This window comes from Lynx rufus, unplaced genomic scaffold, assembly GCF_022079265.1.
Source record: "Lynx rufus isolate CCGP_SWC_20201006 ecotype Redwood Valley unplaced genomic scaffold, mLynRuf1.p SCAF_4, whole genome shotgun sequence".
Lineage (NCBI taxonomy): Eukaryota > Metazoa > Chordata > Mammalia > Carnivora > Felidae > Lynx > Lynx rufus.
In genome coordinates this window covers 62,232,916-62,249,267 of record NW_025814856.1, presented here as the reverse complement: position 1 = coordinate 62,249,267, position 16,352 = coordinate 62,232,916, and the positions used below count along the sequence as shown (strand labels likewise).

Sequence of the window (16,352 nt, the reverse complement as noted above, 5' to 3'; positions counted from 1 at the left end):
GTACTGTCACCCTGGTCACGCTGTGCACACCACGAGTGGCATCCCGTGCTCGTCCCCACTTAGTGTTGATGGCGTCTCTGGGCAATTCTAACAGGTGCTCACTTCTACCTCCTTGTGCTAACTTGCGTCCCCAGATGACGTGCGATGTGGAGCAATTTTCATGGGCTTGGTTGCTATCTGTTTGTCTTCTTTGGGGATGTGACCACGGCCTTTGGCCATTTATTAATCAGGTTGTTTGTTTTCTTGTTTTTGAGTTTTAAGAGTTCTTGTAACATTTTAGGTAACAGTCCTTTATCAGATTCATCTTTTGTAAATATTTTCTCCTGGTCTTTGGCTTTTCTTCTCATTCTCTTTGCATTTTCTTTCATAGGTCAGAAGTTTTTAATTTTATTGAAGTCCAGCTTCTACATTTTTTCTTTCAGGGATCACGCATTTGGTAGTGAAAAGCTCGTCACCATACCCAAGGTGATCTGGGTGTTCCCCGTGTCATCTTCTAAGGGTTGACAGCTTTTCATTTTAAACTTAAATCTAAGATCCATTTGACTTAATTTTTGAGAAAGGTGTAAGGTCTGTGTCTAGGTTCATATTTTTGCTTGTGGACATCCAGTTTTTCCAGTGCCATTTATTAAAAAATCTTTCTCTGTGTTGTATTGTCTTTGCTCCTTCATCCAAGACCAATGGACTGTGTTTACTGTGGTTCTATTTCTGGGCTCTCTAAACTGTTCCATTGTTCTGTTTGTCAATTAATTCAGCAGCACCCCTCTCTATGCTCTAGATGCATATGTTGCAATTACTGTAGCATTGCCATAGAGTCTTGAAGTTAGGCAGTGCCAGTCCTCTCTCTGTTCTTCAATATTGTGTCGGCTATTCTGGGTCTTTTGCCTCTTTTTTTAAACTTTAGAATCAGTTTATCAGTATCTACAACACAACTTACAACAACTTTGATTGGGATTGCATCAAATCTGTAGATTGAGTTGGGAGGAACTGACATCTTGAAAATATTGAGTGCTTCTATCCATGAACATGGGATGCCTATTCTCCATTTAGTCATTTGATACCATCCATCAGAGTTTTGTAGTTTTTTCATACAGATCTTGTACATGTTTTGTAATATTTATACACAGGTGTTTCATTTTGGGGGTGCTAATGTAAATGGTGGCTTTTTAGTTTCACATTCCACTTAATCATTGATGGTCTATTCAAAAAGGATTGACTGTATCCTTGTATCTTGCAACCTTGCTTTGATCACTTATTAGTTCCAGAAGTTTTTTCATTGAACCTTTTTGTCAACTGCAAAGAAGATTTTATTTATTCCTTCCCAATTAGTATACATTTTATTTCCTTGCCTTGCCTTATTGCTTCAGCTAGTAGTCCCAGTGTGATGTTAAAAAGTATTGATGAGGGGCGCCTGGTTGGCGCAGTCGGTTGAGCGTCCGACTTCAGCCAGGTCACGATCTCGCGGTCCGGGAGTTCGAGCCCTGCATCAGGCTCTGGGCTGATGGCTCAGAGCCTGGAGCCTGTTTCCGATTCTGTGTCTCCCTCTCTCTCTGCCCCTCCCCCATTCATGCTCTGTCTCTCTCTGTCCCAAAAATAAAAATAAAAACGTTTAAAAAAAAAAGTATTGATGAGAGGGGACATCCTTGCCTTGTTTGGATCTCAGTGGGAAAGCTTTGAGATTCTCACCATTGACTGTGTTTTAACTTAGGTGTTTTGTTTTTTTTAATTTGAGAGAGAGCAAGTGGGGAAGACGGATGGGGGGGAGGGAGAGAGGGAGAGAGAGAGGGAGAGAGAGGGAGAACCTTAAGCAGGCTCCATGCTCAGCTCAGAGCACAATGTAGGGCTTAATCCAACAACCCTGGAATCATGACCTGATCCAAAACCAAGAGTCAGACACTCAACCAACAGAACCACCCAGGTGCCCCTTAGTTTAGGTTTTTATAGGTATTCTTTATCAAGTTGAGGAATGTCTTTTTTTGTATTTTACTGAGTTTGTATCATAAATGGGTATTGGATTTTGTCAAATTCTTTTTCTGCCTCTATTGATACAATGATATTTTTTTAGCCTGATGCAGTGGGTTACCTTAGATGATTTTCAAACCATTTTATTTTATTTTATTTTATTTTATTTTATTTTATTTTATTTTATTTATTTAGAGAGAGGGCATGCACGCAAGAAGGGGAGGGACAGAGAGAGAGATGGAGACGGAGACAGAGAATCACAAGCAGGCTCCATGCTGTCAGCACAAAGCCCGACATGAAGCTCAAACTCACAAACCTGTGAGATCATGACCTGGGCCAAAATTAAGAGTCAGACACTTAACCAATTGAGCCACCCAAGTGCCCCAGATGATTTTCAAATCTTGAGCCAGCCTGCACACCTGGAATAAATCCCACTTAGTCATGACATATAATTCTTTTTATACATTGTTGTATTTGCTAGTATTTTTAAAGGAATTTTTCATCTATGTTCAAGAAAGATCTTGTAATGTCTTCATCTGTCTTTGGTATTATGGTAATGCTGGCCTCAAAGAATGGGTCAAGAATTATTTTCTCTGCTTATATTTTCTGGTAGAGATGGTGAAGAATTGGTATAATTTCTTTTTTAAATGTTCAGTGGGATTCACCAGTGAACCTGGTACTTTCCATTTTAGAAGGCATTCTGACTTTTTTTTTTACACATTTGAATAATTTCAAAACAGTGTTTGGGATATGATATTTTGCACTTACTTGATTACTAATGAAGCTTACAGTGTTGTTTTTTTTTTTTCTTTTCTGTGTTGTTTTACAAAAAGTATTAGTCATTAGCCTCTAATTTATACCCTGGGGTCAAATGCAACTATAAGCATAGTGGTTGCATAGAATCTGTCCAAGGAATATATGTGTTGGATATGGGATAGTAAAGTCCATGGGACACAGGACTAGATAGGAATGGGGCTTAGGAAGAAAGTTCATTGTACTCTGGGTCCTAGAGACAGGAGACACAGCATGCCACTCAGGGCCACCGGGAGGCACCAGCGTGATCAGGAGGAGGGGAGAGCCAAGCCCACGGTCCTTATCGGGGTTTCCACGGGAAAGGCAGGGCAGAGGAGGAAGAGTGGCTTAGGCGTGGCTACCTTGAATAATTCCAGAGGGCTGTAGGGTGTCCCCAGTTACCTGGCACCTGGCCCTGGAGTGACGAAGCCAGAGAGAATCGTCCCCTGGGCCGCGCGTCCAGATGGAGGAGGAGGTGTGGCTCTGGGACGCCTAGTTCCCGTATGGAAGGCAAGCTCCCAGCTGGATCCTTTTCCATCTCCAAGGATTGGCTAGCCCCAGGCAGGCGGGGAGCCTCTCCCCAGCCAGAAAGACGCCAGATCATAACATACAGAAAATACAAATATATATCCAGTGCAGAAGCCACAGTCACTCAGGGTGCTGGAGTTCTGAAAGCCCCAAGCCAGGTGGAAAGGAAAGGCCGGCGGTACCGTGGACGCAGCTGCTGTCGTTGCCGAGTTTACCGCCTGCCGGGCGCTGCTGGGGGGCGGGGGGTTCCCTGCACACGGTCAGCAAGCCCAGCGCGCCGTGCTCACTGACCCAGGCTGTCTGCATGTCTTGTCCAAAGCCCACAGCTTCAAAGTGATAAGAGCCAGGCTCTGAGGCGGACTGTCCGACACCAAGAGCATTATTTGCACCTGTGACGAAGGTCTCGGTGTGGCGGGCCAGTGGGCACGTGTGCATCTACAGCTTGGATTTGAGTCACGCCTGAATTCAGCCTCAGCACAGCGAGAGGTGTCCAATTCCGGGCACCACACAAGGAATGTGCTGGGCCCTTGGCGGGGACCTCCACAGACTGGCCCGGACCCCCATGCTTCTCCTCAGAGGGCTGCCCGGTGCGGCAACAAAGGGCACTGGTGACAGGTGACGCCCGTGTGCCAGACTAACATGACCCTAGACACACTCTGCGGATTTCAAAATTGTTTTTGGTCACAAACACAAACAGAAGAGCCTTACGCTGCACTCAGAGCACTACCCATGTGCCAGGGGGTCAGGGCACCCTGAGGTTGGAGGTCAAGGCACCCTTGGGAGCCAGGAGGACAGGGGCCACTTGGCCTGACATGGTGAGGAGACATCAGGACACTGGGATGTCAAGGCAGCCCCACCTAGTTCACTCCAGGACTTTGAACAAACTCTTCCCCTTGGTGGCCCTCACTTTCCCCATCGGGAAAAGGATGGACTATACAGGGGGAGGTTTTTAAAAATTATTACTAATTATATGTCATGGTTACATAAAAATGAAATGGATTTCAGTGATGTTAAAATTCACCCATCATCCATTTCCATGAATCCACAAGACTGTGAATCTTTCTCAGTTTCTGCAAGGCCGACCTGGTGTGTAGATGAACTATGGCAGAGGCTGTTCAGGTGGGCCCCTAGCCTCTTGTCTGCACCCCTCCCCTCAGTCCCACTCCCAGAAATGCTTGGGGGGGTGGAGGGGGTAGGGGGGGTGGGATGGGCTGGGGTAGGGTAGAGGAGGTAGGAGGTGGAGTGGAGGGGGTAGGGGGTAGGGTGGGGTGGGCTGGGGTGGGGGGAAGGGGCAAAGGCAGGAGGGAGTGGGGTGGAAGACCGTAGAGGGGGTAAGAGGTGAGGTGGGCTGGGGTGGAGGGGGTGGAACGAGGATGGAAGGGGGTGGGGGTGGAGTAGGGGAGTGGGATGGAAGGAGTAGGGGGAGGGGTTGGGAGGTGGAGTGGGTGGAGGAGGTAGGGGGGATGGGGTGGGGTGGGGGGAGTTCCCAGCAGGGGGTACCAGATGGGGTGGGGGTGGTGGAGGGGCAGGAGGGAGCTCTCAGCAGGGGGAATGGGGTGGGGTGGGATGGGGTGGAAGGGTTAGGGGGCTGGGGTGCTCCCGGCAGGGGGGATGGGGTGGGGGTCCTGGGGGGCACTCCCCGGCAGAGGGCTAGCACAGGCCCCAGGAGCCACCCTGATGCCAGTCCTGGAGCCGCCAGGGCCCATCTGACAGCCGGTGCCCCTTTGTCCCGCAGGGTTCTGACAACCACCCAGCTCTCCGCTCCCTAGCTCAGGACGCAGGGACACGGACCTTGCCGTGGGTGCCAGGGCGGGGTGACGGTGTCCCCTCTCTAGCTCACTGTGACAGGCAGGTAGACCACCCAGCGCCAGGCGCGCTCGCGGGGCTCAGGTTCCGGCGTCCACGGCCCCGCGGCCCTGACCTCTTCGGGCCAGAAGCGCACACAGGTGCGTGGAACCGACCAGGTGGACACCCTCGGGGCTCGGCCCGCCCACGCTCCTCCCTGCGCCTGCGCCTCCACGGGCCCAGGTGGAGGCGGCGCGCAGGTGGGGTCCCGCCCGCGGGTACTTCTGGGACCGGGCGCGTGGGCCCGCGGCTGCGGTGGCTGTGTCCTCGCCGAGGCGGGATGGAGTCCGGGGCGCAGGTAGGCCGTTATGGGGGGCGCTGGCGGCGGGTGGTTCCGAGTCACCGCGCGTCCCCTGATGTGGGGCGCCCTGCGCTCAGACCCGAGGCGCCTTCACCTGACACATCAGACAGGTGCCGGGTCCTGCACCCCCGCCCCTCCCCCAGCCCGTCAGGGAGGCCGGATCGGTCGGTGTCCGCCCCGCGGGGAGCCCGTGCGACGCCCGCTCCGCGTGCGCACGGAAAAGCGGGGTGCCGGGCTGGGAGGCGTCCCCGGGGGGAGTTAGAGCCTGCCCTCCAGAGCCCTGCGCTGTGGCTGGGAGGGGACCCCTCGGACACTCCCCAGGCCGGTCTGGGCGGCTGCCCCAAGTCTCCCCAAGTCTCTGCTCGCCTGGTTCCCTCTCCAGACAAGTGGGGACCTTTCTCCTATCCTTGCGCATCTTCATTTGCAGCTAGGTAATGTCTTCCCGTGGTGTCGGGGTAAGGGACTAAACAGATGTGGGTGTCCCTGCAGCCTTCCCCAGCCCCCACCACAGGCTAAGGATGTTTTTATGTTCTACTAGAATGTTACATTTGTAGTTTTCCTCAGTTTGGGAGGGGGGGGGGGTGGGGAGGAGCCTGTACCCAAAGCATAGGGACCTTTTCTTATCAGTGTATGAGAAAAACGTGTGTGTTTGTGTGTGTGTGTCCGTCCGTCCGTCCATCCATCCATCCATCCATCCATCCATCCACCTGCTCAGGGTCTTTGCATGTTTGTTAGGTTTTGGTTTTTTCCTGAGTCTGAGGAGAATTAACCTCTCATTTACCTTTCATGGGAGGTGTGGGCTGTGTGTTTTCACTGAATACATTGCCGGTTTGTCTTTGCAGAAGTTTCAAATGTATTTATTTTAACTTATTTTCCTTTATGGCTTCTGTGTTGTGAGCTATCATTTGAAAGCCTTACTTCTGACAAGATTTACAGAGAAATCACCCATATTTCTTTCCAGTGCTTTTATAGTTCTGTTTGTTTGTTTGTTTGTTGACATTGACCACAGAGAAAAGAGGCAGGACCGAAATAAAACAAAAGTGTTCATGTGGGGGTCTCAGAATTGTAGTTCGGGAACAGCCCAAATCATGTCCCCCTGGGGACAGAACTCAGGGTTTTTTTAAGACAATGGGGAATGTTGGTCTATGTCAGTTTTGATTGGTGTTGGCCGCAGAAAACTCAGATTGGCTGAACAGAATTGTTCCTAGGTCTCTCACCGAGCAAAGTCCACTATGGTAGTAAGTTGCAGGGTCTTGGGGTGAGTCCTTGGAGTTTATGGAGGTTGGCACAGTTCAAAGTTCATGGTTGCACCATGAGAATTGAGTGTGACCCGCCCCCCCCCCATGGCCTCCTGGCTCCCTCTAAACACCCTTGACATAAGTGACCCCATTTCATTGCCCCTCTCACAAAATTTACCCCTTCTATCCATTTGGAATTTATCCTGGTGGAGGATCTAACAATCCAATTTGTTTCAGATTTTTCAAAATTAATCCTGTTTTTATTTCTAGTAACCTGTGAATTTTTAAAGAGTATAATACTCAGTCCCTTGTCATTTATTTTCATGTGGGGTACAAGGTAGAGGCGTGGCTTTGCTATTTTTTTGTTTTCCTAAGTGACCAACCCGGCAGAACAACGACATGCAGTGGAAAAAACTCCCTTCCCTGCTCATTTGAAGCCCAGCTCCCCGGGCAGTATTCCCACATGTGTGTCTAGATCATTTGCATTGCCCATGTATCGCTACAGACACACACTTCTTTCTGTAAGCTGTCAGCGTGACAGCATTGTCTAATCAAAAATGTATCAAATTCTTCTTATGGAGAAGCGTATCGACATTTGGTCGTTTATTGGCTCAGTTTGCTTTCCTTAACAGGTTAGTTCGAAGTAACTTCTGCTAACCAGAAAATGTGTCCCCATTCCCCTGTAGTGTCTTTTTAGTGGAAGCCCCGGTCTGTGCTCACACCCCACGTGTGCCCTGAGCCTGGTCCCTGTATAAAGTAGCATAGCTTAGCGTTTCCCTTTACAAGCGCCAATTGCCTTCATGGGACTTGGATCGTTTCTTTCTCTTTGATCTACCAGGGGCTACAAAAATACATAAATAAAATGTGGGCTTGCCTCAATGACTTGTTTATTTCCGTTTCTCCATACGTCTCTGTGGATTTTGCTCTGTGTCGATGCTACGGTATGTGTTGCAAAGGTAATTCCAGAAGGAAAACATTTTGGCTTTTGTTTCCTATCACACCGTGGGGCTGTCTTGGGTCTTTTTCCACGCATTCGGCCTTTTCCAGCGATGACATCAGAGGCACTGCCTGTGTTTACTTGGTCCCTCCCTGCCTGGCCTTTCTTGTCATCCTGCTTTGGATCTTTCAGAAGCCTTCTGTCTCCCACACAGCTTCACATACGGTCCGCAGCTGGACGTGTTTTCGAACCCAACGCCAGCCTGCTGGCAGGCGAGCGTATTGTTTGCCTTTGCTGCCAGGGCAAGGGTGCCTGGACTTCGACTACCAAAGAAGATGCGCACGTGGGATGTAGGTGGCGAGGAAATGAAAAGGCGTTTGCCCCCGCTGGTCGTTAAAGCCCGCGCTGCCGCTGGGAGACAGTGCCGTTCACCTATTAGAAAGCCACAGAAGACGTCAGGAGTGGACAGCCCCAGGTCCTGGGAGGGTGCGGAGCCCCTAGAATTCTCCCATGCACCCACGCCACCCGACGACGGGGCAGTTGTGTCGAGAGACCGCTGACTCATTCTCTGGAGCAAATCCAGTTCGGGCTGTTTGAGTTCACGTTAATCAATTTCTAAAGCTTTTGCTAAAGGAAACGAGGTGCCAGGAGCAGCCCAGGAGCTACACAGTTGAAGCTCTGCAACCGGCCCCCTCCCAGGAGGGCACTCCAGCCTGGCTTTCTGACTCAGGGGCTGGTGGGGGTGGGGGGGGGTGTCTCCTGCGGGCATACGTGGAGCCAGACCTGTTTTCTGTTTCCAGCTGGGCTTGTGCCTCCCCGAGCCACCCAGTGATGATGCACTCACCTCCTAGGAATGCTCTGATTGCTCCCTGAGGTCAGATTTTGAATGCCCGGCACCCTCCACTGAGCACGTTTCTGCAAGACCCAACCCCTCCCCCCACACTGCTTGCAGACCGTCTCCTGCCCTGGCCTGGCTCTCAGCCCCTGTGGGAAATTCAGACACCTAACTCTGTTCTCACAGCATCTATGCCGTGTGTCTCATTCAGAGAGTCAGGGACATGGAATATCATCGGTGATTTCACACACCCATGTGTATCAGGATTCCATTTATGACACAAGAACTTCTTTGCATTCGGGACACGTATTCCATGGTTTTGTTCTTTGTTACAAATCGCTAACGGGGCAGGACCAGAGAGAGGTTGAAATTGGACTTTCTAGTTTTCCTTGTTTCTCTGTTTGACTTCAACCAGGACGGCCAGACCGCAACCCCACGGGAGACCCCAGGGCCCTGGCCCACAGAAACAGACCACCAACGTCTGCCTTGAGCCGCTCAGTGCCGGTGTGATTTGTTAGACGGCAAACCGAAGGCTGCTCCGCGGTCTCCCTCCCCCGCAGCATCCCGAACGAGACAGCGGGAGCATCTGCGCTTTCTTCGAGGACAAGTTTAGCCCTTGACCAGTTCCACATCATTAAAACACTTTTCAGCTCTGCCTCCCCCCAGTCCCTACCCAATCACACCCCTTCATGCACGCATCACAGCGGGAATTCAAGGACCACAAAGTGGCAGTGTGGTGCACCGGCCGCTGGCGCTGTTCGCACCCTGTGTGGAAGCCGGTGGACATGCCGCTGCCACGCCTATGGTGCCAGCAGGCTTCCCAGAATGTCGGCGTCATTTCGTCTTGGAGATTTTATACACTTGGTCTTTTGAAAGAGTTCTGCTTCCTCCTGCACCCTGTGCGACAACCACTTTCTTAATGGTTTGGGGCAGCACTGTCAGCAATGGACTCTATCACTGGAAACTGCTCTTCCCACCACCGAAAACACACATGGGACGTCCTGCCAAGGGGGATCCAGCTTGGAGATGAATAGTGACTGATGCTGCAGCGAACAAGGCAGTGCTGTCACTTCTTCAGGGTGATGCATTCCTTCCCTTTGGCTACGTGCCTGGGGGTGCAATTGCTGGGTCATTGGTAGTTCTGGTAACCTTCTGAGGAAACTCCACACTGCTTTCTATAGTGGCTGCACCAGTTTGCATTCCCACCAGCAGTGCACGAGGGCTCCCCTTTCTCTGCATCCTCGCCAACACCTGTTGTTTATGTTAATTTTAGCTTCGTTGACAGGTGTGAGGTGATGTCTCATCATGGCTTTGACTTGAGTCTCCCTGATGATGAGTGACACTGAGCATCTTTTCATGCGTCTGTTGGCCATCTGGATGTCTTCTTTGGAGAAGTGTCTGTTCGTGTCTCTTGCCCATTTTTAATTGGATGATTTGGTTTTTTTTTTTTTCTCTCAAGTTGTAGGAATGCCTCACATACTTTGGAGATTATTCCTTTATTGGATTTGTAGTCCACTGATACTCTTCCCCACTCCATACGTGGGATTGGACTTTGAACATGACCTAGCATGGTAGTAGATTGGCTAGATGCAGTGCAGTGCTAATTAACAGCACGAATTGATATGTATTGAAAAGACACATGAGAACTGCTTACAAAAAACAAACTGCTCAATCTGTCACATAGTTTTGATGTGACAGCTTTGCTTTTTTTTTTTATGTTTATTCATTTTGAGAAAGAGACCGAGTGGGGGAGGGACAGAGAGAGAGGGAGACAGAGGATCCAAAGTGGGCTCTGTGCTGACAGCAGAGAGCCCAGTGTGGGGCCTGAACTCCTGAATCGTGAGATCATGACCTGAGCTGAAGTCAGATGCTCAACCAACTGAGCCCCACAGGTGCCTGATGTGACAGCTTTTCAAGGAGCACTGTGCAGACCATGGCTTTATAATGATGATAAAACTATTTGCCGAGTACAGTGTGTTAGCATCTAGAAAAAGCCGTGAGCACAGGAGTGTGAGGGGTTCCACCAAGGCTTTGTTCTGGAGGAAGAACCAGCCCTGACGAAGCCACTGCTGCAGGCCGGGGGCTCAGGACCCAGGATGGGGACCCTCTGTGTCCCCCCACCCTGCACACCTGCCCGATGCATGCACCTCCGCCCAGACTCCTGCTCCTTTATGTTGAGTGTAAATGTTAAGATGAATTCACTGATGACGTTTTTGCAGTTTTCTCCTGAAAACAAGTGTCTGTACGTGAAAGCCGTCTGTTTTTCGGTTCTATCATTAAAACCATTCTGACTGGGGCTTGGTTTTGACCAAACAGCAGACCAGGCGAAGCCGGAGGAGTGCGGCCCGCCCTGCGCTGGGGTCTGTCTCTGGGCGGCGCACTCCCCACCCAGGGGCACAGGCCCAGGAGGAGGGTGTGCCCTTGGAGGCTCACTGCTGTGACCTTGTAGAGAAACGACCTCCGTGCTCCGTTTCCACAGGTGTCTGGGCTGAAGTCCACCACAGAAGATGAGGGTCCTTCTTCAGTGACGAGTCAGCTGTCCCCGAGAAACGTCCCAAAGCATAGCACCCCCCGGGACGCCACGCCCAGCCTGCACAGGAGGCCACCGGGCCGTGTCCCCTACCGCCCGGAAGGGAGCCCCGTCGCTGAGTCCCCGCTGCCTGAAAGCCTTTCCTGGAGCACCATGGCCACCCTCCGGAACCTGCAGCTTTCTACCGTCTGGCCGGCACCCGCCTCCGACCCCTGGGATCCCGAGGAAGATCCTCCTACACCCGCCTCAGTCACTCGGAGGCAGCGGCAGGCAGAGTCCGGGGGAGCACGGAGCCGGTCTCCACACTTGAGGTTGCCCGGGGTCCCCAACACCTCGGGGAAGAGAAGGAGGGACCCAAAGGAGCTGGCGGCTGTGGTAGGATTGTCCTGACCCCAACCCTGTCCCTGTGCCCCTGACCCTGTCTCTGTGCCCCTTTGTCCCTTACTGTGTCCCCACCCTGACCCCAACCCTGTCCCCGACTGTGTCCCTGACCTGACCATGTCCCTGTGTCCCCACCCTGACCCCAACTCTGTCCCCAACTGTGTCCCCAACCTGACTGTGTCCCTGAGTGTGTGTGTCCCTGACCTGACCCCAACCCTGTCCCTGTGTCCCTGACGCTGTCTCTGTGCCCCTGACTTTGTCCCTTACCATGTCCCCACCCTGACCCCAACCCTGTACCTGTGTCCCCGACCTGACCCTGTCCCCGACTGTGTTCCCACCCTGAACCCAACCCTGTCCCTGTGTCCCCGACCTGACCCCAACCATGCCCCTGTGTCCCTGACCTGACCCCAACCCTGTCCCTGTGTCCCTGACCCTGTCTCTATGCCCTTTGTCACTTACTATGTCCCCAACCTGACCCCAACCCTGTCCCTATGTCCCTGACCTGACCATGTCCCTGACCTGACCCCAACCCTGTCCCTGTGTCCCTGACATCCCTGTGTCCCCAACCCCTGTCCCTGACTGTGCCCTTAGCTGGACACTGGCCCTGTCCCGGCTTAGCCCCACCCCATCCCCACCTGGGGGCTCAGGGCCCATGGAGGTGGCTGTGACCTGAGAGAGGGCAGCTACCCTTCCCTCACTGCTAGACCTTTCTGATGTCCTGGGCCTGCCCCGCCTGCTCTGAGGGGTCATGTGACCCCATGGGGAGCATCTGTGCCCCCCAGTTCCCATCTGCTCCCCAAACTCTTGAACACGCTGCCATAAATCCTGCTGGCCTTCTTAAGGTGGAGTGGGTGAGCCCAGGAAGCTGTGGGCTCTTTCCTCGTGGCTCAGTGCAGACCCGGGGCCTCCCCCCACGTTCCCCTGGCCCCCGGGGCCCCTTTCCTGCTGTGAGCTCTGCTCCCTGGCCCACAGCAGCGTCACCCTCTCCTCTGACGCCCTTGTGTTCTAGAAGGTTCTGAGAAGGGTACTGTGGGGCTTCGGCTGGCTCCAGCTGGCCTGTCCTGCTGACCAGAGGTGGGATGTGTCTGGTGGACAGTGGGCCTGTTGGTTCCCTGGGGGAAATCCCCACTCTGCCGCCCTCAAGGCCCTTGTCCCCCCCACATCTGCTGGAACTCAGGGGAAGTCGGGTGTGGGGTGGCCTGGGCGGTGGCTTTCTCCTCTTACCCCTCATCTGCCCTCGAGAGGGGTGCTGGGGTCCACCTTCTGAGGTCACCGCGGGATGCCTGGCCTCTCCCGCTGGCTCCTCTCTTTGGCCTTTCAAACCCCTGCGCTTGGCTCCACTCACGTCTCTGGGGCGTTACTGGGGGAGGGGGAGCTTCCCTGGTGCCCCCGCCCGCCTTCTGTAGTCGCCTGGTTGCAGTTGGGAGCCCGGCCTCGCAGGGCTGTGCGGAGCTCTACGCGCGTGTCCCCGTGGGCCAGTGGTCCTGCCTGCTGCCAGGAGGGGAGTGAGCCTGGCCGGAATATTCTGGAGCTGACAAAGGGAAGGGGCCTGAGGGTCTCCCTGCGGGGCGGATATTGCGATGGTCACAGGTCCCCACCTGCCCCCAGAGATGGGGCAGCCCTCTCAGTGCAGACACAGAGCTCCCAGCTGCGCTGACTGCTCTAGCTGGTGGCCCCGCCCCGTCCTCCGGTTCCACCATCTGCCCCCCTCCCCCAGCACACCAGGGCACCAGCCTCTCCTGCTCCTTATTTACCCCCAGAGGGTTGTCACTATTTTTTACATTTTGAAGCAATTGGGAGGGGCCTGCCATAGGGGCTGAGAACTTCCAGACTTGTCCTCTGTGGCCCGGCCCCAGCACGCCCCCCATGTGGTCTGGCTCAGCTCCCCCCGCCCCGGCTCTGCTTTCTAACAGCCTGAGCCCCCCTTGTTTAGAAGCAGGGCTCATCCTGTCCCACCTCCCCACTCCCCGACCCCCAGGTCAGGGGGCCTCCCTGCCGCAAGCCTGGACAGTCACCTGTCTGCCCCAGGCCGATGGTCCCACACAAGCCCAGCCGGCCCCCCAGCTGCCCCTCTGCACCCCTGTCAGACCTGGCTCCCTGGTCCTTACCCACCCCTCCTGTCCCTACACCAGGATGCGGCCCTCTGGGCGGTTGGGGCACGTGGGAGCAGACGGACCGGGTGACCAGGGAGCCCAGGGGGGCAGGGGTCTGCAGCCTGCACGGGGCACCTGCTGGCCATACGAGGCTCGTCTCAAGCGACAGCCAGGGCTCCTGCAACGTAAGCCTTCTCAGGGACACCTCTCCCCCCACAGACAGAGCGCGTGAGGCAGTGGGAAGTCAGGCAGCTTCGGGACATCGAGGAGGCCACTCATCACGAGCTCACCATCGAGGACGACTGCATTTTGGGGCCGGGCCAGGAAGCACTGTGTTCTGGGGCTCCCGCGGCCAGCCCTCCATCCACCGGCTTCAAACCCTGATCCTCGGGGCTCCCCCGGGCCTCACCTTGACCACTTCCCTCTCCACTGTGATGCTTGGGTTGGGTGGGGGGCAAGTTAAGGCTCCCGTAACTCCGATCCCACGCGAGGCCCTCAGAAGCACCAACGGAGAGCAGGGGATGGAGGGAGCAGGTGCCCCCGCCCCCGGGGGTTCCCCAGGGCCACCCAGGGACCAGGGAGCGTGGTGAGCTGCCCCCCCCCAACACAGAGCTGGGGCCACACTCCCAGCAGGCTCAGGGTGCATTCCGGGGAAGTCAGACACCGCGACTCACCGGGAGGTGGTTCTGGCAGTTCAGGCGCTGGTTTTGTGGGGGTGGTGAGAATTTAACCCCCCTATGGTAGTGCGTTCCTGGGGCTGGGGTCCCACCAAACAGATGGGGGGGTGCAGGCCCTCTGTCGAGAGGAGGGAGCAGGGCACTTGGGGCCCTTCAGCTAACACACAAAACCACATGGACCTCCCAGTCCAGACCATCTCTGGCACAGCTTTGCAGGATGCTTCATGGTTATAAAAACAGAGCTCGATTTTATTCTTATAAATGTGTTCATCCCCACTCTGTTTTATTTTTTAATATTTATTTTTGAGAGACAGGGAGAGGGAGACACAGAATCTGAAGCAGCTCCAGGCTCCCAGCTGTCAGCCCAGAGCCCGACACAGGGCTCGAACCCACGAACCGTGAGATCATGACCTGAGTGGAAGTCGGACACTTAACCGACTGAGCCCCCCCCCGCACCCCTAAATTCTTTAAATCATCTGAATACAGTAGGGGTATCTCATTTGTGGGATTTTAAAAAAGCAGGGGATTTGAAATAGTGGATAAGAACAGCGTGTAGCTCGGCTGGACGAGGATGGCGGCTCTGGCGCTTATTCTGAGTCGGGAACAATCCGGCATTTAACATGATGCTTTGAAATGTGGATACCTTCTAAACATGCACAGTATTCGGGGGCTTTCTGTGCCAGTCACAAATGTGTAGAGATGTGGAATATGGTGTTTTAAATCAACAAAAGGAAAAAGCATACAAAAAAACAATATTTAAAAGCATGATGGGAGAAACAAGTTCAAATATAGCAATAATCCTATTTTCTAAAGGGAGCTTAAATTTCCCGGTTAACAAAGAGGTTCTGACCTTGTGATCTTTTTAACCCCGGCACGTGACACTGTAGAGCGTGGTTACCCCGAGGGAGAAGGGGGCCCGCTCGTGGGGGCGCGTGAGGGGCTCTGGGGCCGGAAGAACCACTGCCGGCATGCGCGGTGGCCATGGGGTGCTTCGCATCGTGGATACAGAGGGCAGGTGTCTCCCTGTAGGTCCTGGAGGCCACGCCAGGCACGGGGCCCCAGGAGGACAGGGGACATGGCCTGAGAGGAAACACCTGGGCGCAGACGTGGAGGTGCCCCTGTCCCAGCCACATGCAGAACTTTCATGGATGGGAACACGCACCATGCGGGAAGCAGGTGTGAAGGCAGAGATGCACCAGACATGGGAGCAGCGTCGGGGGACAGTGGTGACATAAGAGGATGCCACACAGAGAAATACCCAGCAGATAACGTGTAGGAATTAAGAACAGGGTGAGAGTGGGGGTGCCCGGGAGGGCTCAGTCAGCTAAGCATATGACTTGATTTCAGCTCAGGTCATTTTCTCTTGGTTTGTGAGATCGAGCCCCCAGTTGGGCTCTGTGCTGACAGCAAGGAGTTCTGCTTGGGATCCTCTCTCTCTCTCTCTCTCTCTCTCTCTCTCTCTCTGCCCCTCCCCTGCTCTCAAAAAATAAAGAATAGTATAACAGAAGTGAGCAATCCCACAGGAGCCCTGGAAGATAAAATCGAGGGCATCTCCCACAAAGAGAGTAAACTTGGAGAAAACAATGGCTGAAACCGGCATCCAGTATCCAAATCCTAGGAGGTCAGACATGAGGACAGAGAAACAGACAGGCACTGCACATCAGGCTACTCATCCAGGACAGTTCCCAGCCACAAACACCTCCCACCAAGTTCCGAGGACGATCAGGAAGCCTGCTGGGTCCTGCGGCCTGGGGACCCGCCGTGTTCTCAGTATTCAGGGAACCGACTGCCAGCCTGGAATCCCAGTTCCCCCTACAAACACCCCAAGCGTGCCCCCCCCCACACCTGATCCCGACGCGGCAGGTGCATGAAAAGTCCAACTTGCGGTTCTGGTTTCGGGAACTCTGGATCCGCTTCCTTCTGTGCTGGTGTCGGGGCCCCACCCTGTGGCCTCTATGGGGCCAACGCTGTGGTTTGTTTGTTGACATCCCCATGCCCACCGGTTGCGGCTGGGTTCACAGGCGGGGAGCCCCCCACAGCCTGAGAAGGCGGCCTTGTCCGAATCTGCCAGTACCCACAGTGCTTACTCCTCGCCGTCCGGCAGGCCGGGCACCGGAGATCCGGGCATCAGTGCGGCCGGTTCTGGGGGGTCTCGTTCTGCAAGGGCACCTGTCCCATCACGGGGACCAACCCTCAGCCTCCTTGAGCCCCGACTGCCTCCCTGCAGGCCCAGCCT

General features: G+C 54.0%; 1 protein-coding gene across 1 annotated transcript; it reads left to right on the top strand.

The window, feature by feature from the left end:
* The first annotated feature begins 5,404 nt into the window (after positions 1–5,404).
* CCDC201 (coiled-coil domain containing 201) lies at positions 5,405–13,823 on the top strand. Its single transcript, XM_047095529.1, has 3 exons — positions 5,405–5,422; positions 10,915–11,340; positions 13,659–13,823. The coding sequence occupies exons 1-3, from the start codon at positions 5,405–5,407 to the stop codon at positions 13,821–13,823; spliced, it is 609 nt and encodes a 202-aa protein (XP_046951485.1).
* The last annotated feature ends 2,529 nt before the right edge of the window (positions 13,824–16,352 follow it).